General features: G+C 46.2%; 1 protein-coding gene across 5 annotated transcripts in view; it reads left to right on the forward strand.

The window, feature by feature from the left end:
• The window catches only part of ARHGEF4 (Rho guanine nucleotide exchange factor 4), a 209577-nt gene that overhangs the window by 167182 nt on the left and 15304 nt on the right, over window positions 1–27091 (forward strand). For 4 of the 5 annotated variants that reach the window (XM_008019143.3, XM_073019577.1, XM_037986345.2 and 1 more), the window contains one exon: window positions 22337–22476. The exons of the other annotated variant lie outside the window; for it this stretch is intronic. In XM_008019143.3, coding sequence (XP_008017334.3) covers window positions 22337–22476 — 140 coding nt within the window. The remainder of the gene's footprint in view (window positions 1–22336; window positions 22477–27091) is intronic. 5 annotated transcript variants of the gene reach the window in all.

Genomic DNA, 27091 nt, shown 5'->3' on the forward strand with positions numbered 1-27091 from the left:
AAGTTTTCACCCAAACAGGACTTTTTAAAAAATCCAAAGCCTTCAACAGCCAAAGGAGCATCTTTGGTGGGGAGAGATGGGGATAGAAGGATTTTCACTCTCTTCATAGAGCCCCTGCACACCCTGGGGACACCAGACCAACCTCTGGGAAAGACAAGAAAGGGAGGGAGCTGGGTCAGTGTGGTGCAGGCCCTGCATGTCCCTGTGGAATCAAGGAATCTCTGTTAGTTTGTGTGTTTTTTGTTTTGTTTTGTTTGGGGGTTTTTTTGAGACAGAGTCTCACTCTGTCCCCCAGGCTGGAGTGCAGTGGTGTGATCTCGGCTCACTGCAAGCTCCACCTCCCGGGTTCACACCATTCTCCTGCCTCAGCCTCCCGAGTAGCGGGAACTACAGGTGCCCGCCACCACGCCCAGCTAATATTTTGTATTTTTAGTAGAGACAGAGTGTCACCGTGTGAGCCAAGATGGTCTCGATCTCCTGACCTTGTGATCCGCCTGCCTTGGCCTCCCAAAGTGCTGGGTTTACAGGCGTGAGCCACCACGCCCGGCCCTCTCTGTCAGTTTTTTAACCACATTCAGAAGTATTTCCACTCCCTAATTGTCTTTTCACCAAAGTAAGGAGACAGCCACCGGGAGGCGAGTGGGTGGCCAAGCCCACTTGGTGGCAGAGTGCGGCCCTCCTTGTCACACTGTCAGCCGGGCCTCGACGGTCCTTCCAGGCCTGACCTGGCCGTGAGCGCCTGCCAGCCTCAGCCCTCACTCTAGGGTGTGACGTGTCTCTGTCCCACCGCAGCCTCACAGAACCCAGGTCCAGATCTCTGTGGATGACGGAGAGGATGAAGAATGGTCTGTTTTGGGGACACACACACTTTGGCTGAGCTCTTCTGGCAACCACTTCTCTGCTGTTTTATTCACTCCGGTGTCTGGCGTGGGCAAATAGCTTTCAGGTGGCTTCGTGGCTGCCCCATGGCGGGGACAGGAGCAACCCCATTCCCTCCTCCAAAGTTTGGTTTGGATGTGGAGAAGGATAACACCACACACACACCAGGAGAGTGGGGAAAGCTTGTGGCTGGTGCCCTGGGGCTTTCTGTGAGAGCAGGGCAGACTGCAGCCCAGCCGGAACAGCTGCAGCCAAGGGGCACTGGGTGGCTGAGTGTGGCTGAGAGCTGTATTGTGGTGACGGGGGAGCCGGGGTGAGAGTCCCGCCACCCCTCACCTGGGGTTTGCATTGATTTTGCAGTTGTGGGGCAAGAAGGGGAGGGGATGGGGCTAGAAGCCATCCGCAGTTGGCAGTGGGCTGATCTCTGTCGCGCTCTGGGGGCAGAACTGACTTGACTGTGTCCTGTGAGGGACACAACAGCAGCCTGAAGAGGGCTTGGCCTCGTTCCTCACATCCAGGTAGGAATCAGGCAGCACAGCCAGGGCAAGCCCTCCCCGGTGAGCTACTGATGACATGGGGGTGTCCACACAGGGCTGCCCTCCAGCAGCAGGGCCGTCCCACAACAGCCACTCCCTGCCGTCCGCAGGCTCCCACGGGGCTCCAAGTCCTAGCTTTCTCCTGACGTGGGAGCCTGCCCAGTCCTGTTTTGTGTTGAAGTGCGCCTCTGGGGGGTCATTTACTTGCATCTGAGATCTGTGAGTGAGGTTTCTATATGGTAAGAAAAGCTGGGACCCTGGGGATGCTTCCCAGGCCACCCGAGTCTTCCCAGTCCCAGGGGCTTGGCCACATACTCCGCGGTGTGCAGAAGATGCAGGGGAGCTGGCCTGTGCCCTCAGGCGGAAGGGGAGGGGCGGGAACGCCCAGCGCCTCAGAGGCCAGGCTGCGTGGGCGCTGGAGGGAGATGTGCTCTGGACCACAGGGACTCACAGTGCTGGGCAGCTTCCTGGCAAAAGGTCTGGAAGGAGTGTCTGTAGTAGACAGAACTCTCAGGATGCTCCCAAAACCTCTGCCCACTGGTGAGCCAGACACAAATCTGGGAACTTCCTGCAAGGGACTTTGCAGGTAGGACTGAGGTCACTAATCAGCTGACCTTAACGTAAGGAGATTGTTCTGGATTATCTGGGTAGACCCAGCATAATCATATGAACCCTTAAAAGCAGCGGAAGAAGCCAGGAGAGGAGCTAAGAGAGACTGAAAGCCAAAGAACTCAACCCACCATTGTGGGGAGGAGACCTGTTCCCCGCCACTCGGTCCTCCTTGGAAGATGGTTATAGCCCCTGGGCATCACAAGGCAATTCGGCCACCCGGGACCTCAGTTCAACAGCCCTCTGGAACTCCATCTGCCTGTAATCTGAATGAGACTGCAAGTTGGTTCGGCCGCAGAGCCTCCAGAAAGGGACACAGCCCTGATGACACCTTAATTTAGGCTCTCTGTGGCTCCAAGCAGAGAACCCACTGAGCCACACTGTGCCCGGCCTTTTGACCTACAGAAACTGAGATAACAAATGTATGTGCTGTTAAGCCTCTAAATGCAGAGTAATTTGTTTCAGCAGCAATAGGAAAATAATATATGCACCCCTGCCCATGGGTGTCGTATGGCCCAGGAGCTGGCTGGCTGTCAGTCACTGACTAGATGATGACGGACTGTCAGCCATTAAGGAATGCCTTCCAGGAGCCATTTGTCTACTATTCGCCAGTTAGGGAATGGGGAGCATTCCCCATAATTTGCATTTTAATGCTAGATTCCCACCATTTTCCCAACAGGAAATCCTTCCAGAGTAGAATTTTGGCACTTACGTAGGCATCTTTTATGCTTTTGAGGTCCTGTGCTCTATCCTTCTGGTCTTGCTTGTACTGGGGAGTGGGACTATTAAGCGAAGAGCAGATTCAGTGACACCACCCATCAAACCACTAACACCTAGGTGCTGGGGGTTGGTCTGAAGAGAAGCTGAAAGACCAAGTCCAAGTCATGAAAGGAAGCAAAACGCCAAGTCATCGGCTAAGTTTGAAGGATCAAATGGGGCCAAAAATAGCCCAGATGGTCCCGCTGAACACAGCTGGGTGCTTGTAAGGGACTGGGAAGTGGACTGTAAGTGACATTGGTCGCCCTGTGGCTTAAGATTGAGGCAAGACTGTCAAAATGACACACATCTATCACCAAAATACAAGGCACAGGGTGTAGTAAATTGCAGTGAAATTACAGAAGAAATTCTAATTGAAGGGGTCCAGCAAAGAGTAAAGGTGCTTGTCATGGAGACTGCAGGAACATTAATGTAAGGACCTACTGTGTTCTCAGTCCTCTGTGTAGAAGATGTCTACACTGTAGGTGGTGGGCACCATTGTGATCGCTGTCTCCAGCCTCTTTGTCTGTTCCAAGGAGCCCCTCAGCTTCTCCATCCTTGTGATTGGAGTCAGCCAGTGCCGAAGGGGAAAGTGGCCCAAATGCTGAATGTATGCCCCTGTCCTTCTCTCCTCTCCTCCGTCATAGCCCTGCAGTTTCCTCTTTCTTTAATATCTTTCTGGTACCTTCCAATACATAGTCATTACTTTAATATCTTTCTGGTACCTTCCAATACATAGTCATTACTTTTTCATTCAAGTTTTTAAGCTTTTCTTACTTTTTATAGGCTACGGTATTTTCCTCTATTTTTTTATTCATTCTTCACAGATATTATTTTAAAATATTATGTGTTTGTTGCTTTTTCTGATTGTGAAGATAATGTATTCATCTTGGCAAATCCAACATAACAGAAAATAATTAGAGTTAAATTCACCTGAAATCCTACCATCCCAAAATGGATACTGTTAACTATTTGGCACATAACCTTTTGTGTATCTATGCCTTTTCATTGTTGTCTTATTCTTATTTTTCATAAATAAGATCACACTCTACGTCCTGGTTTGTAAGTTACTTTTTAATTTAATAATACGCTTTTAGTGCCTTTAGTTTTGATAAATATAAAGCTACATTATTCTTTTTTTTTTTTTTTTTTTTTTTTGGAGACAGAGTCTGACTCTATCCCCCAGGCTGGAGTGCAGTGCGGCGATTTCGGTTCACTGCAACCTCCGCTTCCCGGGTTCAAGTGATTCTCATGCCTCAGCCTCCCAAGTAGCTGTGATTACAGGCACACGCCACCACGTCTGGCTAATTTGTGTGTTTTTAGTACAGACAGGGTTTTGCCGTGTTGGCCAGGCTAGTCTCAAATTCCTGACCTCAGATGATCCACCCACCTCAGGCTCCCAAAGTGTTGGGAATTACAAGTGTGAGCCACCACACTTGGCCCCTAAATTATTCTTTTGAATTGGCTGCATGGTGTTTCATTATATAAATGCACCTTAATTTTAGTAGTCCCCTAATAATGTTCAATTTGTTTGTCTGTAATGTTTTTCTATTAGAATCAATGTTGGAATCAGTATACTTGTAAATACGTATTGTGTGCTTTTCTGAGTACTTGCTTTCTTAGGATAAAACTCTAAAAGTAGAACAATTGGATCAACATATTTGTTCTTTGTAAAACTTTTCTTGAAGTATAATATTCATGCTTAAAAGTACACCAATAGTAAGTGTATGTTTTGATGAATTTTCACAAAGTGAATATTCTTGTGCAACCAACATCCAGATCAAGAAATAGAACATTACCATCACAACAGTCTCTTTCTTTTAAATGGACTATTTAATCCATTAACTTTTAATGTGATTATTGATATAGTTGGGCTGACATTTGCCATTTTCCTCTTTCTCTGTCACATGTTGTGTTACTCTTTATCTCCTTTTCTGTTTTCTTTTGGGTGAATTGGTTCTTTTTTTAAAAAAAATCCTATCTTATTATTGGCTTGTCACTATTCATTTGTGTTATTTTGTAATGGTTGTTCTGAAGATGATTTTATATATACATATCTATACATCTTTAGCTTTTCATAGTCTACTAAAAGTAATATTTCCCACTTTATAAAATGTAAGAATCTTGCATGTGTCTAACTTCATCTATCCCTTTCCTGTTTTATGGATAGAGCTGTCATTTATATGCTCATCTACATGTACTATAAGCCCCGCATTATAATGTTATAATTTTTGCTTTAAATTGCTGTATATTTTTAAAGAAATTAATTTTAAAATAGCGTGTTGTACATACCCACAGTTTAACACTTCTGGTGCTTATCTTTTCATCTTGAAGATCAGAATTTCCATTTGTCGTCATTTCACTTCTGCCCGAGGAACTTCACTTAACGTTTTTTGTAGTAATCATCTGCTGGTCAGTGATTCTCTTAGCTTTCATTTTTCTTTTTTTAGACAACAGATGTTGTGGTGGGTCACCACCAGGGACATGCACCCCCTTCTTTCATTTTTCTGAAGATGTCTTTATTTCACTTTTATTCTTGCAAAATATTTTTGTTGATGTAGAATTCTGAGTTGACAGTTTTTTCTTTCAGCAATTCAAAGATGTTGTTACACTATCTCTGTCTTTCATTACAGTCAACTGTCATTCAACAAAGGTCTGTCTTGTTATGTTTCTCTGTCTTCTGCCTGGGATTCAGTGATCTTGAATCTGTACATTTATTCTTTTACCAAATTTGTAAAATTGTTGGTCATTATGTCTTCAGAATTGTTTCTGCTTCATTCACTCTCTCCTCATGTATGTTAGGCCATAGTATTTTCCCGAGTCACTAAGTTGTTGTTCATTATTTTCCAACATTTTTTTTTCTCTTTTTCAAATTGGATCATTTCTATCGGTCTGTCTTGAAGCTGCTATTTCTTTTGGTATTTCCAATCTGCAGTTCAGCCCATTCAGTAAATATGTTTATTTTGATACTGTATTCTCCAGTTCTGGAATTTCCATTTGGTTCTTCGTTGTAGTGTCCATTTCTTTGCCATTTTCTATTTCTTCATGCTTTAGGAGTATGTGCTTCTGTATATTTTTGAGCGTTATTCTAATAGTTTATGTTACTTCAGACACCTGCATTGCCTAAGCGCTGGTTTCCACTGATTGACTTTTCTCCTGGGTACCGACCACATTTTCCTTTTCTTCCTATGTCTAGTAAATATGGGTTGCATCTTGGCTATTGAATAGTTTATAGAGTCTTTGGATTCTGTTGTTTCTCTGAAGAGTTTTTTGGGGTTTTGTTTGTTTGTTTGTTTGTTTTTCCGACCTTTTAGGAGGAAGTTAATGTGGTTGAATTAAAACTTCACATTCTACGTTCAGGTTTTGTAGCCTCTACTAGGCTGCTTGGAGTATTCCCCATGCCTTCAGAGTTCAGGGGTCAGCTGAGATTTGGGCAAAGCTCCACACAGAGTTTTGTCTGTAACTTCCCTCTGTAGCTCTTTGTTCTGAGATTGTTCTCCTTATTGATGCTTCTGAGATCACCCTAAAATCTTTGTTCCAACTGTTCGGTCAGTGACACTGTGACTGCAGGTGTCTGTCTGTGTTTAGCCACCCCTTGGGGCAGAAAGCTGTAAGGACAGGAAACTCAGCCAGGAATACTCCCGTGGTCTCTGTCTGCTTTGGGTCATTCTCCAGTGCCATCAGATAGCAGTTTTTTGGTACTTTTTTCCCAGTGGGTATAAATATCTGCACGGAGTTTGATAGTAGCCATTCCACTATTATTAGAAACCCTTAAGATAAAATAAATATTTTATTCATCGTGCTTCTGTATCAGCCACTTTGGACAGCACCGCATGCTACTAATCGGTGGTTCCTGGTAGCTTCCCTCAAAACTGGTTAACTGAGATTGGTCAGGAGCCCACCAGAGCTGAGGGGGTGGGGTGGAGAGAGGAAATGAAATTAGGCGGGCAGCAAGCTTTAGATGCTGTGGGTGAGGCAGAGCAAGGGTCTCTGTTGTCGCTGGCGTTACTTTGTTGTGCACGTGGGACGTAATGAAGGGAAGCTGAAGCCGCGTCCTCACAGAGCTCTACATCTTAGCGTTGCAGAGGTATTTCCACTTTAGAAATCAGACTCGTGTTTATGTATTTAAAGCGGATCCAGAATGGACGGTATTTTCAAGTTAATGGTTTTAGGAAAAAAGAGATAGGTAAATTATTAGAGCACAGATGTGTGTGTGTTGGAAACTACACAGGTTTGAAGCCACAGGGCTTAGGGCTGTGTCTGAATTCTGCTGCCATTTTCTCTCTGAGCTGGTAAAGCGTTTCCACGCTGCACAATTTCTCTTCTGTGAAATGAAGTCAAATAACACAGTTCCTGGCCGGGCGCGGTGGCTCAAGCCTGTAATCCCAGCACTTTGGGAGGCCGAGACGGGCGGATCACGAGGTCAGGAGATCGAGACCATCCTGGCTAACCCGGTGAAACCCCGTCTCTACTAAAAAATATAAAAAACTAGCTGGGCGAGGTGGCAGGCACCTGTAGTCCCAGCTACCCGGGAGGCTGAGACAGGAGAATGGCGTGAACCCGGGAGACGGAGCTTGCAGTGAGCCGAGATCCGGCCACTGCACTCCAGCCTGGGTGACAGAGCGAGACTCCATCTCAAAAAAAAAAAATAAATAAATTGAATAACACAGGTCCACGACAGAGGAGTAAACAAAAATGTTTGTTGAACCTGAATCCAAAAGGTTTAGATTACATTTTCTTGATAGTAAAACAAAATAGTCCAGGCATTTTAGCACAGCTGACCTTTTCAGCCTCCTTTATCGCAACCTTAGCCCCTTCACCCACCCTCAGATTTTCCGAAGTTTCACCAGTGTTCAAGTCCAGGCCTAAGAATTTTATGGGAAATATTTGACAAACAGAGAAAAGTAGCCTTTAGCAAATTTGTTTTATCTGTCTTAAAGGATGTATTCATTGGAATAGACAGTGTCAAGGTCAGTAGGAAAAAGGATGGTAGCAGAAGAGAAAAAAAAAATGCAATTTCTGGGAAGCCTGCGTGTTTCCAGCAATATTTTAGGACTTAAGCTCCCCTGAATGTCAGGCCCTCAAGCATGTGCTTCCGTATCAGCCACTTTGGACAGCATTTCATGCTATCAGTCCCCCCACTGGTGGTTCCTGGTGGCTTCTCTCAAAACTGGTTAACTGAGATTGGTCAGGAGCCCATGGGAGCTGATGGGGATGGGGTGGAGAGAGGAAATGAGGCCAGATGGGCAGCAAGCTTTGGATGCTGTGGTAAGGACTTTTGACGGTCACTGTGAAGCAGATCTCAGGCAGAGAAATGATGTGATTTATTGTAGTTTACCAAGGACCACTCTGGATATGGTGCAGAGGGAAGACCAGCTGGAGGTTCTTGTGTCACTCTGTGAAGTGCGGGGGCGGAGGGGGGCAGATACAGGGCCTGCACTGGAGGTTGGTGGTGGACGGATGAAAAGTGGTTGGATTCTGGATAATAAAGTAGGGCTAGCTGAGACTTGCTGATAAATATGGATGTGAACTGAGAGAAATACAAGGATAACCAAAATTATCCTTGCCAAGACTTTTGTTCTGAGCTACTGAAAGAATGCAGTTGTCTGCTACTGAGATCAGGACGCCTGTGACTGAGCAGGTTTGGGTGGGTGATCAGGAGTTCTCCTTGGGGTGTATTAACCTTGAGATGCGTATGATGCATCTCAGCAGAGGGGCCTAGGAGGCACTTGGCGTGGCAGGGGACAGGTGTCACTTCTTTGCCTAGAGCTTCCTTTGACCACCCATAGGAAGCCTTTTCAATGACTGCAGTGCAGAAATGTCCAAATACCCAAAAGTGAACCCAAGCCCGCCTGTGTCAGACAGAAGATACTGAAGTTGCGAGCCACAGGCCTCAGAGTGGGGATGCCTTTCACTGTGAAATCACAGATTTCTAGAGCAAGAACCAAGGCATTTGTGCCAGGACCTTTTTCTTTTCTTTTTTTTCTTTTTTTTTGATATGGACCTTTGCCCTTTTGCCCAGGCTGGAGTGCAGTGGTGTGATCTTGGCTCACTGCAACCTCCACCTCCTGGATTAAAGCAATTCTCCTACCTCAGCCTCCCAAGCAGCTGGGATTATAGGCACCTGCCGCCACACCCAGCTAATTTTTGTATTTTTAGTAGATATGGGGTTTCACCATGTTGGCCAGACTGGTCTCAAACTCCTGAGCTCAAGTGACCCGCCCGCCTCGGCCTCCCAAAGTGCTGGGATTACAGGCATGAGCCGCCACGTCTGGCCTCGTTTGTTTTAAATAACTAGCTCATTTGTTATTTGTTTTAAATAACTAGCTCAGCTATAATCCACCACTAACAATGATGGTGTTTTGTTTGGTATTTAAGTAATTTTTGTAATGAAAAGTATTAATCGTGACATGATTTATTTTATTGCAGAGCATTAGGGTGAAAATAATGAAAATTTTCATTAAAGGAATATGTGACATAACTTCATTATATTATATACAGTGTTGTACTGATTTACCAAAACTTGTAATTTGGTAACGATACTGCATTCCTTGGGTTTGTACTCCAAAAGTCTATGATCTAAAGTGTTGAGTTGCAGACTGGTTCTGTTCAGTGAAAAATGAAATGATTACCTGAATATTGCAGCAACCTAAACTTAGAGGAACAGCTGTTCACATCCCTGGCACTTCACATTTGCCTAACATAACGCTACCACGTGTCAGAAACCATGCTTCACTCACTGCTAAAGCATGACGCAGTCACGTTTTGTGTCATTACTTTTTAAGGTAATTGTGACCCCAAAGTCTTATTTGTACATGAAGACCTGACCTTTGACTGATTTCCCAGGTGAGAAAAAGTCCTCCTGGGATTTTGATAGGAATTGCATTAAACCTATGCATCCATTTGGAAGCCACTGAAATCTTCATCCTGTTGAGCCCTCCCATCCATGAACACAGACTCTCTCTCCATATTTAGATCCTCTTTGATTTCCTTTAATGCTCCATTATTTTAAAGCAAGTCCCAGACATCATGTAATTTGATCCGTAAATAGCACAGTATATGTCTTAAAACAGAAGGTCTGTCTGTCTCTGTGCCACGCTTTCTTCCCTGGTATTTGAAAAGCAGTGGTCTCCCTGAGGTGGGGATTGAAACAGATTTCTTGTAGGAGTCACTGCTTTTCTTGGCTAAAGGCTCCTCTTACCTTCAGTGAGATGGCACGACAGCACCAAATAGCCAGGGGCCCTTGGAGGGAGGGTGGGGACAGCAAGGGGTCCTCCTTGTGGAGGCAGAACAGCTAGAGACTCGGGGCAGGAAAGGTGTGGAGCGGGGTGGGCACTGAGAGACGGGGCGCAGTTTTCCCCTGCCCTGGCTGCGGGGTGCCTGAGGGACCTCAGTGTGTCTCACATGTGTGTGTGAGCTGCAGGGCCTGTATCAGTGCAGCGCACCTAATGATACCTGCCTCACAGGTAGGCTGGAGCCCTACGCACAGCAGAAGGAGGGTTGTACGTTCTCAGAAAAAGTGATTTTCCCCCCACCAGGAAGAGAACTGGGAGATGAAGGAGCCCGAGAGAAGTTCAGTTTCTCCCAGCAGGGCCCAGAGGCAGATCTCCGCAGCGGAGTGCATGCGCTTGCGACTGTAGATGGCTCAGAATTTCTAGCTGCCGAAGGAACAAAGCTGAGGCTTTCAGTGAGCCTTCTGTACAACCTAAAAATTAAAAATCTGGAGCTGAGATGGCCCAATGTGGTATTGGATCCTGAAACAGAAAAAGGCCATTTGGGAGAAACTGAGGACATCTGAACAAAATCTGGACATCAGTGACTATCAGAGTCAGTGTTGCTCCGCCCGTGTGACGAATGTGCCTGCTAGCCTGAGACCTTACGGTCGGGGAGCCCTGCTGTGGGTGCCCGGGAGCTCTGTGCCGGCTGACCAGTTGTTCTGTAAATCTAAAACTGTTCTTTCAAGTCTATCAAAAATAATCTTTTTAAAAAACAAAAGCTGGCGTGGGTGCAAGTGGCTCACACCTGTAATCCCAGCACTTTGGGAGGCCAAGGTGGGCGGATCACCTGAGGTCAGGAGTTCAAGACCAGCCTGGCCAACACGGCGAAACCCCGTCTCTACTAAATATATAAACAACCTCAGTCCAGTGCAGACAGCCCAGTGACCTGGCTGGCCGGCAAGGTTTGGCTCCTTGTGAGCTGTGTGAAGAATCTTCACTTCTTTGGGCCCCAGCTTCCTCATCTGTAGAATGGACATATCATTTCAACTTCTTGTTTATGTCACAAGGATGAAGTGAGAGGCCCCTGTGGGGCCACACCTGGACACATATCCCAGTCCCGCAGTGCAGACCCACCGGGGAGCCTGCACCTGCTGTTTTGCGCGGGCAGGGACCACATGCATGCCAGGGCTCCCCGGGAGCCTCACCTCTCACCCTCCTTCCCGCTTCTCATTCTACTCCAGCCACTCTGCAGTTCTTCCATGACCGGGAGCAACCCCACCCTCTTGCTTCTGGTGCTGGATGCTGTCCCTGTTTCCTGGAACACTCTTCACCCCCATTGCTACGCAGCCCCTCCCAACATGCGCCACCGGGATCTCCCAGGCCTGGTTGAACCTCCCGTGCCTGTGGTTTCCTAGCATCACCATGCAACGTTATTTGTTAGCTCCCTTATTTCCTGCCAGACCCCCATCACCTTCTTCACATTGCATCCTCAGAACGCCACGTGTGTCTGTGGCATATACCCAGTGGGCTCTGCATAAATACATTTGAGTGAATTCAGAAAGCAATGAACCAGTGCACAGATGTAAACTGGAAGCCCCTGACTGTTTGGTGCTGGATGAACAGCCAGGCCGCCTGCACGCTGCCCAGTGCCCCCCATGCCCAGATTCCTGTTTCTACTCCAAGACCGTATGCCAGACTCTTTACAGAAATTTCTCCAAGGGCCCCAAGGCCATGTCAAAGACTGCATTGCCAGCGTTTGCTGGAGCAGAGCTCAGTCAGTCAGTACTCACTTTGTTCATGGCTTTTGATGGACAGCAGTAGATCTCAAAGTTGAGCGTGCCCCAGGGTCATCTAGAGGGCTATGCAGACACAACCTGGGGGCCCCACCCCGGAGTTTCTGATTCAGTGGGTCTGGGGAGGGGTCTCAAGAATGTGCATCTCTACCAAGTTCCCTAAGTGCTGCTGCTGGTCTGGGGACCACACTTTGAGAACCGCTGACTTCCAGGGCAGTAGGTCAGCATGGGAAAGAGATGCATACGGAGGACGTTCCTCCGCCTCTCTCCCTGCGTGGGCAGAGCTACCTGCCTTCCCTTATAAGGGGAAGCAGAGAATTGTTTGGCTGCTGTTCATCAGAGGCAAAGGCACCCCCACTGAGCATTTATCTAGAATCTAGAGCTCTTAGCTGCTCTGCTGTCTGAATACTGTTGGAATTTCAGAATGGATCAGAGACTGCTGACTTGTCTTCTGATATAAAAATTTAAAATCCAAAATCAAGACTGGCCTTTGTGTTGCTGGGCCATGTTGTTTCTGTTCATTTATTCACCTGCAGACACCATGGGGCACATGGTCTCATCCTTTAACGCTTTCCTATGAATTAGCTGTGTGAGACCCACAAAGCAAGTAGCCTTGTGTTGTAAGAGAGTTTGAGCCTGTTCTAAGCAGACAAGTGACTGGCTGTCCCACTGGCTGTTTGCACAGAGCCTGAGTCTCCTGGCTTCAGTCGCAGAGTCCTTCGCACACCTTCACCTTCACTCCCTCTCCCACGAATGCCTGCTCAACCTTCGTTCATGCCGTTGTGAACCCCTCAGGAAACACCTCCTCAATCCCACACCCTGTGCTGGGAGCTGGAATGTAGAATGACGAGTAAAAGTACTGGGAGACTCAGGTTGCAACTCGCTTTTCTTTTCTCCCAGGCTGCAAATTGGCTAGATGAGCAGTCATTTTGTGAACTGCTGAGACCCCAGCTGGGACTACTAAAAAGCCAAGAAAAGTAGTGACTCCTACAAGAAATCTGTTTTATTCCCCTAGAGAGACCATTGCTTTTAAAATACCCCAGAAAAGAAAGTGTAGCAGCAAGACAGAGAGGGAGAGGAAGGAAAAGAGATGCCTTGCCTTTTAATACATATACTGTGCTATTTACAGATCAGATTACATGATGTCTGGGACTTGCTTTAAAATAGTGGAGAATTGAAAGAAATCAAAGAGGATGTAAATATGGAGAGAGACTCTGTGTTTGTGGATGGGAGGTTCAACAGAGCAAAGATTTCAGTTGTCTCCAAGTTGATACATAGGTTTATTGTAATTCCTATCAAAATCCCAGAAGGATTTTTTTCTAGCTATAGACGAGATTATTCTAAAATTTATATGGAAAGGCAAAGGAACAAGAATAGCTAAAACAGGAGGCCAGGGGAGGAAACAAAAAAGAATAGCTAAAACATTTCTGAAAAACAGGAATTAAGTCAGAGGAACCACTCTACCAAATTTCAAGAATTATTTTATACCCACAGAAAACAAGACCATTTGGTATGAGAGGAGGATGAACACAATGATCAATGGGACAGAATAGAAAATGCAGAAATAGTGCCAAACAAGTACAGCCAACCAGTTGTTTAAACAATTGTGGTATAATCCACATGCCATTGTTATTTCCATATTTTGTTATTGTTATTGTTGTTGTTTTTATAATGACTATACTAAGGAGGAACTGGCATACCACTGTGATTTTTATTTGCATTTCCCTAATGATTAGTGATGTCGTATGTCCTTATTTATACGCTATTGACCATTTGTATGTCTTCTTTGAAGAAATGTCTATTCAAGTCCTTTGCCTATTTTTGAGTTGGGCTAGGTTTTGAGTTTTTTGTTTGTTTTGTTTTTCGAGTTGTAGGAGTTTTTCAAAAATATTTTCTGGATATTATTCCCTTATCAGATATATGATTTGCAGATATTTTCTTCCATTCCATGGGTTGCCTTTTCTCTCTTGATACTGTCCTTTAATGCACAAAAGATTTAAATTTTGATATAGTTCAATTTATCTATTTTTTTCCTGTTGCCTGTGGTTTTGGTCTTATATCCAAGAAATTATTCACAGATTCACTGCTGTAAAGCTTTCCCCTGTTTTCTTCTAAGCCTCTTATAGTTTTAACTCTTATATTTAGGTCTTTGTCCATTTTGAGTTAATTTTTATATGTGTTAGGTAAGGGTTTAACTTCATTAGTTTGCATTTGGATATCCAGGTTCCCAACACTGTTTGCTGTAAAGACTGTCTTTTCCCTCACGGTCTTAGCACCTTTGTCGAAAATCAATTGACCACATGTGGGAGAGTTTATTTCTGGATCCTCTATTCAGTTCCATTGGACTGTATATCTATCCTTATGCCATTTCCACATTATTTGATTATTGTGACTTTGAAGTAAGTTTTGAAATCAGGAAATGTGGGTCCTCCAACTTCTTTTTTTTTTTTTCCCAAAATAATTTTGGCTAGTCAGAATCCCGTGAGATTCTATATGAATTTTAATGATGAATTTTTCTATGTGTGTAAAAAAATGCCATTGGGGCTGGGTACGGTGGCTCATACCTGTAATCCTAGCATTTTGGGAGGCTGAGGTGGACAGATCACCTGAAGTCGGGAGTTCGAGACCAGCCTGACCAACATGGAGAAATCCTGTCTCTACTAAAAATACAAAATTATCCAGGTGTGGTGGCGCATGCCTGTAATCACAGCTACTTGGGAGGCTGAGGCAGGAGAATCACTTGAACCCAGGAGGCGGAGGTGGCGGTGAGCTGAGATCACGCCATTGCACTGCAGCCTGGGCAACAAGAGTGAAACTCTGTCTCAGAAAAAAAAAAGTCATTGGATTTTTATAGGAATGCATTGAATACACAGATTGCTTTAGGTGGTATTGTTGTCTTAAAAATATTAAGACTTTCAATTTATAAACATGGGACGTCTTTTTTTTTTTTTTTTTTTTTAGATTTTCTTTCATTTTTTTCAGCAATGTTTTATAGCTTTTAGTCTACATATCTTTGGCCTCCTTGGTTAAGTTTATTCCTAAGTATTTTATTCTTTGGTTTTTTGTTTTTGTTTTTGTTTTTTGAGACAGAGTCTCCTCTGTCTCCCAGGCTGGAGCGCAATGGCCAGATCTCCGCTCACTGCAAGCTCCGCCTCCTGGGTTCCCGCCATTCTCCTGCCTCAGCCTCCCAAGTAGCTGGGACTACAGGTGCTGCCACCAGGCCTGGCTAGTTTTTTGTATTTTTAGTAGAGATGGGGTTTCACCGTGTTAGCCAGGATGGTCTCGATCTCCTGACCTCATGATTCGCCTGCCTTGGCCTCCCAAAGTGCTGGGATTACAGGCGTGAGCCACCGCAACCAGCCAGTATGTTATTCTTTTTAATGCTATTGTAATGAAATTTTTAAAAGTTTCCTTTTCAGGTTACTCATTGCAAATACACAGAAATAAAACTGATTTTTTGTGTTAATTTATATTCTGTAGCTTTGCTGAATTTTATTAGCTTTAATATTTTTATTGTGGATTCTTTAAGGTATGCTACATATAAGAAGATGTCATCTGCAAACAGATAATTTCATTTTTCCTTTTCAATGTGGATGTTGAATAGAAGTGGAGAAAGCAGGCACCCTTGTCTCATTCCTCATCTTAGGGATACAACTTTCCATCTTCCATCATTGATTATGATGTTAGCTGTGAGATTTTCATATGTGGCCTTTATCACATTGAGGACTTTTCTTTCTATTTCTAGTTTATTGAATGTTTTATCACAAAAACTTGGTCAATGCTTTTTCTGCATAGATTAAGATGATCATGTATTTTTCCTTCATTCTGTTAATTTAGTATATTATATTGATTTGCTCTCCTACATTGACCCATCCTTGTATTCCAGAAATAAATACCATTTGGTCCTGATATATAATTTTTTCAATATGCTGTTGAATTCCATTTCCTAGTATTTTGTTGAGGATTTTTGCATCTATATTCATAAGGGATATTAGTCTGTAGTTTTCTTGTAGTTTCTTTGTCTGGGTTTATTATCAAAGCAATACTGATGTTACAGAGTGAGTTGGGAAGTATTCCTTCCTCTTCAATATTTTTGGAAGAACTTGAGAAGAATTGGTGTTGATTATACTTTAAATGTTTGTTAGAATTCACTGCCAGATGGTAGAAGCCATCTGGCCCTGGGCTTTTCTTTATTGGAAGACTTTTTTATTACTCTTTGATTTCTCTACCAATTATAGATCTATTCTGATTTCCTATTTCTTCTTGAGTCAGTTTTGGTATATTATGTGTTTCTAGAAATTTTCCATTTCATCTGGTTTATTTAATTCGTTAGCATACAACAGTTCATAGTATTCTCTTATGATCATTTTTATTTCTGTAAAATAGGTAGTAATGTCCTTACTTTGCTCATCAAAACTTTTGATTTTTTACAAAGGTACAAAAGCAATTCAGTGGAAAAATGATATTCTTTTCACAAATGATGCCAGAAATAATACCATTAGACCATCCATAGGTGATGAAAATGAACCTTGACCTAAGCTTCACACATTATACAAAAAAAAAAAAAAAAAACACACACACAAAATGAATTATAGATTTCCATGTAAAACTTTTAGAAGAAAGCATTAAGAGAAAATCCTTGAGAACTAGGGTTTGGCAAAGAGTTCTTAGACATGACACCAAAAGCATGACTCATAAAAGGAAAATTTGAGAAACTGAACATTAAAACAATTTCAAACTTTAGCACTATGAAAACTCTAGTTAAGTCAATGAAAAGATAAGCTACAGACTGAGAGAAAATACTCGCAAACCTCATATCTGACAAATAACTCAAATATATAAAGAACTCTCAGAGCCAGATGTGGTAGCATAAGCTTGTGATCCCAGCTACTTGGGAACTGAGGTGGGAGGATCACTTGAGCCCAGGAGTTCCAGACCAGCCTGGGCAACATGGTGAGACCCGGTCTGGGGAAAAAAAAAAAAAAGAACTTTCAAAGTTCAACATTAAAACACCGAGTAGTAAATAGGCAAAAGAGGGCGAGGCATGGTGGCTTACACTTGTAATCTCAGCACTGTGGGATGCTGAGGCAGGAGGATCATTTGAGGCCAGGAGCTCATGACTAGCCTGGGCAACATAGTGAGACACCGTCTCTATGAAAGTTTTTTCAGAAAATTAGCCGAGTGTGGTGGTGTGAAGCTGTAGTACCAGCTACTCAGGAGGTTGAGGTGAGAGGATCCCTTGCGCTCAGGAGTTTGAGGCTGCAGTGAGCCATGATTGCGCCCCTGCACTCCAGCCTAGGCAACAAAGCAAGACCCCATCTCTTAAAAAAAAAAAAAAAAAAAAAAAAAAAAAAAAAAAAGAGGCAAAAGATGGCCGGCTACAGTAGCTCATGCCTGTAATCCCAGCACTTTGAGAGGTCGAGGCGGGCAGATCATGAGGTCAGGAGATGGAGACCATCCTGGCTAACATGGTGAAACCCCGTCTCTACTAAAAATACAAAAACTAGCTGGGCGTGGTTTCAGGCACCTGTAGTCCCAGCTACCCAGGGGGCTGAGGCAGGAGAATGGCGTGAACCCAGGAGGCAGAACTTGCAGTGAGCCAAGATCACGCCACTGCACTCCAGCCTGGGTGACAGAGCAACACTCCATCTCAAAAAAAAAAAAAAAGGGCAAAAGACATAAAGAGATATTTCACCAAAGAGGATATATGGCAAGTAAGCACATGAAAAGATGTTCAACATCATCAGCCTTTCAGGAAATGAAAACTGACACCATGATGAGATATCACTACACACCTATCAGAATGCCTCAAATATAAAATAGTGACAATACCAAGTGCCGCTGAAGATTCAGAGAAACTGAACTCTCAGACATCGAGAGTAACAGGAATGTAAAATGGCACAGCCACTCTGGAAAGCAGTTTGGCAGTTTCTTAAAAACTAAGTAGTCAACTACCATCTGACGCAGTAATTACGCTCCTGGGCATTTCTCTCAGAGAAATGAAAACATGTTCACGCAAACCCCTGCTCGTGAATTATCATAGCAGCTGTATTCATAATAGGAATAGTTGGAAACAATCCACCTATCCTTAATCAGGTGAATGGTTAAACCAACAGTGGCATGGAATGCCATGGAATTCCATGGAATGACATGGAATATGACTCAACAGTAAAAAGGAATGAAATATGAATACACGTAGCAGCTGGGATAGAGTGCAGGGCATTTGGCTGAGTGACAAAGCCAACCTCAAAAGCCTACATACAGGTTGCTGTGGTGGCTGTGCAGATCTGCACTGGTGACAGTGCCATACGCCTGTGCACACACATTGTGCGAACGTCAGGTTCTCGGCTGCGAGATCATACTGGACTTACAAAAGCTAGACCATTAACGGAAACTGGGTGGAGAGTGCACAGTGCCCTCTGTACTATAGTGGTATACCCTGTGACTCTAAAATCATTTCACAGTAAAACAGTTTTATGTTTTGTTTGTTTTTTGGGCGTTTTTTTGAGACGGAATCTCACTCTGTTGCCCAGGCTGGAGTGCAGTGGAGCAATCTCCGCTTGCTGCAACGTCCACCTGTTGGGTTCAAGCAGTTCTCCTGCCTCAGCCTCCCGAGTAGCTAGGACTACAGGTGTGCACCACCATGCCTGCCTAATTTTTTTGTATTTTTAGTAGAGACAGGGTTTCATCATGCTGGCCAGGCTGGTCTTCATCTCCTGACCTCATGATATGCCCACCTCAGCCTCCCAAAGTGCTGGGATTGCAGGCGTAAGCCACTGCACCCAGCCAGTAAAATGAATTTTAAGGCCCTAGGGGAGAAGGTATGACAATTTGACAACTGTTGATGGATTGCAGTTTGTTTTAGATGTGATCGTGGTTATGTTTTTTAAAGAAAGAGAGATGGGATCCTTATGTTTCAGAAGCATATGCTATGGTGTTTACAGATGAAATTATATTGTATCTTAGATTTGCCCTAAAAATCATCTAGTAGGGAGTGGAATTAGATGATGAAACAAAAGTGGCCACATGTTGAGAATTGTTGAAGCTGGACAATGAATATACAAGGTTCCTTATACTATTTTCTCTCCTTTTGTGCACTTTTGAAACTTTCCATAATAAAAGTTTTTAAACATAAAATGAAATAAAAATCCTGAGTGTTCCTAGGGACTTGTAGAGGCCCTCGGCTCCTGCTTGCAAGCTGGACTCTGGCCACTGCCTCCAGGTCGGAGACAGAGTGTGTTAGTCCATTCTCACCGTGCTATGAAACATAACCTGAGACTGGGTCATCTATGAAAAAGAGAGGTTTAATTGGCTCAGAGTTCCACAGGCTTCACAGGAAGCATGACAGGGAGGCCTCAGGAAACTTAGATCACGGCAGAAGGCTAAGGGGAAGCAAGCGCCTTTTCCACGTGGCAGCAGGAGAGAGTGAGTGAAGCGGCAAGTGCCGCACACTTTTAAACGATCAGATCTCATGAGAACTCATCCACTATCACGAGAACAGCAAGGGGGAAATCCGCCCCCGTGATCCAATTACCTCCCACCAGGCCACACCTTTAATTCAACATGAGATTTGGGCGGGGACACAAATCCAAACCATATCCCAGAGGTTTCCCAGGTCAGTCCTGGGGATGCATGTGGAGCTTTAACTGTGTTCCTAATGTTGGCGCTGCCAGGCCTTTGGGCTCCACCTTTGAGGAACTTGCCATTCGCCACCCCAGTCATCTTCCCGGCTTCCATCTGTTCAAGTGTTCATCCTTCCATCGGTTTCTTTGTCTGTTTCATCACCATTTCTCTGTTTCTTCCATCCGTCTGTTTACTCATTTACTTACTTAACATTTCCTAAACGTTGACATTAACGAATAAGTCATGGCTCCTGCCTTCAAGGAGCTCAGAGTATAGCTGGGGGGAGTCAGACCAACACAGGGTACAGGGATGCGTTTCCTGCCATGAGGGTTGTCTGCTCAAGCTCCTTGAGAATGAGATAAGAGTCACAGACGGGACTCTCACGGAGGAGGAAGTGCCTGAAATGCGTCTTCAGAGTTCATATTTTCACCTGTGTTGGGCCCAAGTGGATAATCCAAGATAATCTTCCTATTTTGAGGTCAGCTGATTAGCAGCCCTGGTTTCATCTGCAACCTTAATTCCTCTTTAATTCCTCACATAACATAACATATTCACAGGCTCTGGAGATTCCATCTTTTCATCTTTTGGAGTCCATTATTGTGCCTCTTGCAAGAAGAGAGTCCAGATGCAGACCCAACTATCTAGAAACTCAAGGACAGAGCAGACATTGTAGGTCCATGGGAAAGGACTGCCCATTCCATGAATGGTGCCGAGACCATTGATTATCCTTACAGAAGAAAGAAATTGGATTCCAACCTCACTCTTTACCACAAAAATCATTTCCGGGTGGATTAACAGCATACGTGTCAAAAGAAAGCTATAAAACATGAAAAGATAACAGAGAAGAATATCATTATGACTGAGGTTGGAAAGAATTTCCTAGACACAGAAAACATACACCAAATAGGACTAGATTGACAAATTTGTCTATATTAAAATTAAGGACTTCTGTTCATCAAAAGGCCCCTTAAAAATAGTAACAAGCCACAAACTGGGAGGAGATAGTTGTGACACATCTGAGTGACAGAGGTATCTAGAAGTGAGGGAAGGAATGTGTGTGTATACATACATACATGAATACATACATATTTTATGTCAATGGTATGTTAAAGATAAATTCAATAGACAAATGGGTAAAACTCATACACACTTCACATTAAAGGGAAATATAAATGGCCCATAGATAAAAGGTCAACTCGTTAGTAATCTGAAATGTCAATTAAAATCAGAGTAAGATACTATTTCATACCCCTTAGACTCGAGAATTTAAATGTCTCATAATGCCAATCTCAAGAGCTGGCTGGGATGTGGAGGGATGGAACATTCTTGTGCCGCTTTCAGGTTCTGGGAGACTATTTGGTGTGCCTAGGACCCAGCAAGGCCACACACACCTGGGCATCCATGCTCAGCAGTGTGAATTCACACCGGGGGTGACGATTTTGCCCAACTGGGCAAATATCTTAGCTATTATGATGGTTTATGGCTCTCCAGAATGCCACACTGCATAAGGAATACACAATACATTTGTGATATTGATTTCATAGGGGCAGGGAGGGATTAGGAAAATAATGTGCTCCTTAGCGGGGCTGTCACGAAAGCAGGGTTGAGAAACAATGTCCTAGAGAAACCCTCTGACGCATACCCAGGAGGCGTGCAGACACCGTCCAGCAGCACCACTGCAGCAGCACAGGACACACCCTGCTCCAGCAGTGCAGCCAACACACACAATGTGAAAGACTCGTACAGCACAAGACTGCGGCAGTGAACATGAAACAATCACAGCTACACACACAGGACACACCCTGCTCCAGCAGTGCAGCCAACACACACAATGTGAAAGACTCGTACAGCACAAGACTGTGCGGCAGTGAACATGAAACAATCACAGCTACACACACAGGACACACCCAGGACACACCCTGCTCCAGCAGTACAGCCAACACACACAATGTGAAAGACTCGTACAGCACAAGACTGTGCAGCAGTGAACATGAAACAATCACAGCTACACACACAGGACACACCCTGCTCCAGCAGTACAGCCAACACACACAATGTGAAAGATTCGTACAGCACAAGACTGTGCGGCAGTGAACATGAAACAATCACAGCTACACACACAGGACACACCCTGCTCCAGCAGTACAGCCAACACACACAATGTGAAAGACTCGTACAGCACAAGACTGTGCGGCAGTGAACATGAAACAATCACAGCTACACACACAGTTGAGTAAAAACAGCCAGCCAGAGAAGAGTGGATTTGCTGGCTCCCTTTAGACAAGGTCAAAACCTAGCATAACTGACAGAACTAAATGCTAAGACAAAGGCACGGGAATGATTTATTAAAAGTTCTAACTCTTGAATATCTCCACAGGAAGGAGACGGGAATGGGACTCAGTGGAGTATACAGGATGTGGAAGGTCAAGTTTCTGGTGTTTTTCCTAAGTAGAGTAATGGGTACCAGGACTGTTCATTGTCTTAAATTTCAAACCATATTTGCATGTACGGAACTGTATATTTTCTTTGAATACACACACATATATATTGCATAACAAAATGTTAACATTTTTCCTAAGGGCCTATACTGTAGCCAACACAATGGAAAATGGTTTGTCACTGAATACACCCTGAGGGGCTCTCGAGCTGTGTGATGGTGAATGCTTGTGTTCCCTTGTCAGCCGAGTTGCTGTAGACTGGGTGATGGGTGACTAATGGTGGTGGTGTGAGTGAGATGGTGCATTCTTTCACCCAGGCCACATGTTTGCGGCAAGGATGGTTTGAGAACCTAGCCCTGCAACCTGCATCCTCCTCCTGCAGAAGGAGCGTTTGTCCTGAACCCACTGGGCTCCTTCTCCACATGTTCTCCCCTCAGCCCTTCCGAGCCCAGCCCCCTTTGCCCAGCTGCTGTCTCTCCTTCCAGCCATGCCTGATGGAGCTCTGGACACAGCTGTCCGCGCTGATGAAGTGGGGAGCGAGGAGGACCTGTATGATGACCTGCACAGCTCCGGCCACCACTACAGCCACCCTGGAGGGGGTGGTGAGCAGCTGGCTATCAATGAGGTAGGGTCAGGGCTGCGCGGGCAGAGGGAGGGACAGGCTGGGGCTACAAGCTGGACTCCAGCATGTTCATGCAGGCCAGATGCCCACAGTCCATGTTCCATGCAGATGCTAGTGGTGCTGGCCATGCACAGTGCAGTTTCAGCCTGCAGTCCTCACTTTGGGATGTGGTGTCAAGAGCACGGTTTGTCCAACACAGGACTCCCTGTGCCCTCCTGGGGCCCACAGAGGAGATGCAATGCCAGCGTGCTGGTCCGCCTCATGGGGCTGTCCTAGTGAGCAGCTGCCAAGAGCCATCCCGGCTGGAGGAGTCCTACTTAGTAGAAGGGAGGTCAGGGCTTCTCCAGTCACTCCAGCCATTTGGGCAGGCTGGGAACAAGGCAAGGGAAAAACTGTTTTCTCTCCTGACAACAGGAGTTCAGAAGCATTGCTGTTGCTATGACAACTGCATGTGAGTTGCTATGGTTTTGCTATTCCTACCGAAGCAGAAGAAATCCGGGAGAATCCTCATCCAGGCAAAACTGGTTCCCATCCGAGTTCTCCCTTTGCATTACCAATGAGAGAGGAATCGTGATGCTTTAACACGCCTCTTTCTCACTCACCCTCCTACTTTCTCAGCCTCTTTTACTTAACTGGAGGGTGGTGTTGAACGTCATGGAAGTGTAACCAGATGACCAGCACAAGCACATGCCCATAGCAAATGCCATGTTCTCCGGTCAGGAGGTACTGGTGTGTTTCTGCTTCATTAAAACTGGACTCTGGCAACTCAGGATCTTGTAGCACTCAGGTTTTTCCTTAAGAAGGGATCAGTTTTGGAAGAGTTAGACTTTTCTGTGAATGAATGAGCTGGGGGGCTTCTCAGAAGCCAGTGAGGAGGGTGGTGTCCTCCTTACCCACTGGACAGAGGAGTGGAATCAAAGGCCCAGGAACTCCTCCCAGAGGCCCAGCTCTAGATGAGGATTTAAAACAGTCATTAAGGCCAGGCACGGTGGCTGTCGCCTGTAATCTCAGCACTCTGGGAGGCTGAGACGGCTGGATCACCTGAGATCAGGAGTTCGAGAACACCCTGGACAACACGGTGAAACCCCATTTCTACTAAAAATACAAAAATTAGCCAGGCATGGTGGTGGGCACCTGTAATCCCAGCTACTCAGGAGGCTGAGGCAGGAGAATAGCTTAAGTCTGGGAGGCAGAGGTTGCAGTGAGCCAAGATGGTGCCACTGCACTCCAGCCTGGGCAACAGAGCAAGACTCCATCTCAAAAATACAAATACAAATGCAAATAAAAAGGTCATTAAATAATGCGCTACTCAAAACCCATGACCCATAAAGAATAAACATGTAAACAAGCTTTCCCGACAACACCTTTCTCTTTAAGTGACTCTCGTAAGCTATTTGGGATGGAAGATGTTCTGAAATCATGTCACCTGAAGCAGAATTCACAACAAATAGTTGTGCTTTGCCTTTTTTTTTTTTTTTTTTTTTGAGACGGAGTCTCGCTCTGTCGCCCAGGCTGGAGTGCAGTGGCCGGATCTCAGCTCACTGCAAGCTCCGCCTCCCGCGTTCACGCCATTCTCCTGCCTCAGCCTCCCTAGTAGCTGGGACTACAGGCGCCCACCACCTCGCCCGGCTAGTTTTTTGTATTTTTTAGTAGAGACGGGGTTTCACCATCTGTTAGCCAGGATGGTCTCGATCTCCTGACCTCGTGATCCGCCCATCTCGGCCTCCCAAAGTGCTGGGATTACAGACTTGAGCCACCGCGCCTGGCCGTGCTTTTCCTTTTATTTTTTTTAAGTGATGGAGTCTCACTCTTGTCGCCCAGGCTGGAGTGCAGTGGCACGGTGGTCTTGGCTCACTGCAACCTCTGCCTCCCAGGTTCAAGCAATTCTCCTGCCTCAGCCTCCCAAGTAGCTGGAATTACAGGTGCCTGCCACCATCCCCTGCTAATCTTTGTACTTTCAGTAGAGAAGGGGTTTCGCCAAGTTCGCCAGGCTGGTCTCAAACTCTTGAGCTCAGGTGATCTGCCTGCCTTGGCCTCCCAAAGTGCTGGGATTACAGGCGTGAGCCACCGCGCTTGGCCGGTTGTGCTTTTTCTGGAAGACTCAGGCTGCCTCCTCCATCTTGGGGTTCGGTCCCAGCAGGGGGACCCCAAGGGGGTCTGTCAGATGTAGGGCATGGAGCACTGAGCAGTGACCGTTTGAGCTGGTGCACATGGCTGTGACACCAGATGGCATGAGGCTGTGCAGGGCTGATAGCAACTGACTGCACACACCCGGCAGGGTGGGCTGTCACTCAGTGCATCTCCAACCACAAGGATGACCATCGCAACCAAAGCACTCAGGGACTCCAGAGAGGTGGGGGCTCCAGGGCTGGCCTTATGGCTGCGTTGATCTTGTGTGTGCGTTTCCTAGTTGTGTGTCACCTACCTGAGGGTAAAATTATGAACTGTCACATCTTGCTGCTGGCAAGGAGGTGTTTTTTGGGGCTCTGAGTTCCTTGACAAGTTGTTCATTCTAAGATGCTTTGGCCGAGGAAGGCCAAGAGCCAGGACTTCTATGAAAAAAAAAAACTCAAAAAACGAGGTTCTGTTATCTTTCAGAGGGAAAGTCAGGCAATTTAGATTTGGATTGTGTAAGTGCCTGTTTGGTCCTGTTGGGTTCAGAGGTCTCTCCTGGCGTTGGAGGTTGCTGAGCAGACGGGGTGTTGCTGCTATGCCTGAACGTTTAGGGTGCGTGTCCTTCCCCCTGGGGAAGAGGAGAGCACATTACAGAGGAGAGCAGGATGTCAGGCAGAGGGAGCCCGTCTCCAGCGATGCTGCGGGCTGGTGCTGGGCAGGCTGGCTCCTGTCCCAGATGGCATCCACACGCCTCATGAAGGCTACCAGTGCTTCCAGATCCTCATGTAGAAAGGCGATCCTGAGAAAGGCAGTAAGAAGGGCAGGCCCGGCCGTGGAGGCCTCTCTGGGTCCAGCACAGCACTACAGCAAGGCCATCTCTGTGTTTTGTGGGCGGATGTGAGGCTGGAGCCCTCGCTGTGCCTGGCTTGCACCGCAGACTCAGGAAAGGTGGTGCCTGCCTGTTTGGAGCTGCAGGAAGCAGTAAGTGGACTCACTGATTGGAAACTGGAAAGATAAGAAGTGAATGTTCCGCGACAGGCCAGTTCCTGGGCCTTCAGGGCAGCCCTCCCGCAGGCTCAGCCGGAAGCTTTGCTGGGGGTTAGTGTGACTTTAATATCTGGAGATGAGCAAAGCAACAGGTGTCAGAGAAAAGTCCTTACTAAATAATATTCGGCTTGCCCTAAAATCACACATTCCCTTCTGTTTCCTAAGAATATGTAGGGGCTCAATTGTGACCCTTTCTTATCGTTTTGGGCTCTCAGTTCCTTGACAAGTTGTTCATTCTAAGATGCTTTGGTCAAGGAATATCTAAGATGTTTGACATCAACGTCAACAAGAAAGGGTCACAATTTAGCCGGATGCCTCCCTCAGAAGGAGAAACCCCTTGCAATCTCAGAACAAATGCAAACCCTCTGGCCTGGAGAGCGGCCCACCTGGGGCAGAGCCACGAGGCAGTTTGCATTCCAGGTACATGAGGAGTGAGCTTTAGAAGGATAAAGCATATAAAGCACAAACAGATGCGTGTGCACGTGCTGGACATAAAGGGTGCGGATGTGTGTTACATGTACTCGTGTCAGGGAGGCGCCAGGCCCTGGGGTGCACCTGTGCGGAAGCCCTGGTCCTGCCTGCAGGGGGCCGCCCACAGGCTGTGTCTGTGTGGGCCCCTGCGTTTTCCCATATGGGCCGGAGGAATGTGCACACAGGCGCAATGTCTCGTTCCTTCTGCATTCCTTGAGCCACCTGTGCCCTGCCCCTCGTGAGTGTCCAGTCCCTGCCAGGCAAATTAAAGAACACAGATGCTGACTGTCTTTAGTGCCCAGGGGTGTACTCCCTTCTTCCAGCACTGGCCCCTCTAGGGCCTACTCCCAAGGCCATGGCCCAGGCCTGGGCCTGTCTGCCCAGTTCCTCGCCCTCCCTGTTGGCCCTCTTGGGCTGCACTGCGCCCCTGCAGCCATCCTAAGTCGCCTGGACTTTTTCTGAAGCTAAAGCCAGAAGCGCCTGTCGGTGAGAGTGACTACCCAGCACCCCCGCCACCGTGTGGGCAGTGCTGCCAGTGCGAGCCATGATGTGTCCGGGGAGGGGATGGCCTGGCTCCTGCTGGGAAGGTCTGGAGTCTCCCACTGCCCACTGGCACCTGTGGGCGGCAGCCTGTCCCCTGGCTCATGTCTTGCAGCATCCTGTGAGCTGCTCCTGCCCCGCCTCACGGAGTGCCTAAGCCCAGCTCATCTTCCAGCCTGGTGAGGATGAGCACGAGGTGTCTGGGGCACTGATAGGCATCAGGCTCCTCCGTGGGGCTGAGGAGGGAAAACAAGAGCCAGGTCGGGCCTGGGAACAGATGTCCCCAGAGCAGGGTCATTGCCCTTGCTCTCCTGGCATTCTCTGTGAGACACCCCGAGGATGCTATAGGACATGAGGCCAGCTTTTGGCCATGCCTCATGGAGTCACCCTGACTTGCCCCAAGTGTCTTTGTCTTCCCTGGGTTCCCGTGCTGCTGGACATCCCT

This window comes from Chlorocebus sabaeus, chromosome 10, assembly GCF_047675955.1.
Source record: "Chlorocebus sabaeus isolate Y175 chromosome 10, mChlSab1.0.hap1, whole genome shotgun sequence".
Taxonomy (NCBI): Eukaryota; Metazoa; Chordata; class Mammalia; order Primates; family Cercopithecidae; genus Chlorocebus; species Chlorocebus sabaeus.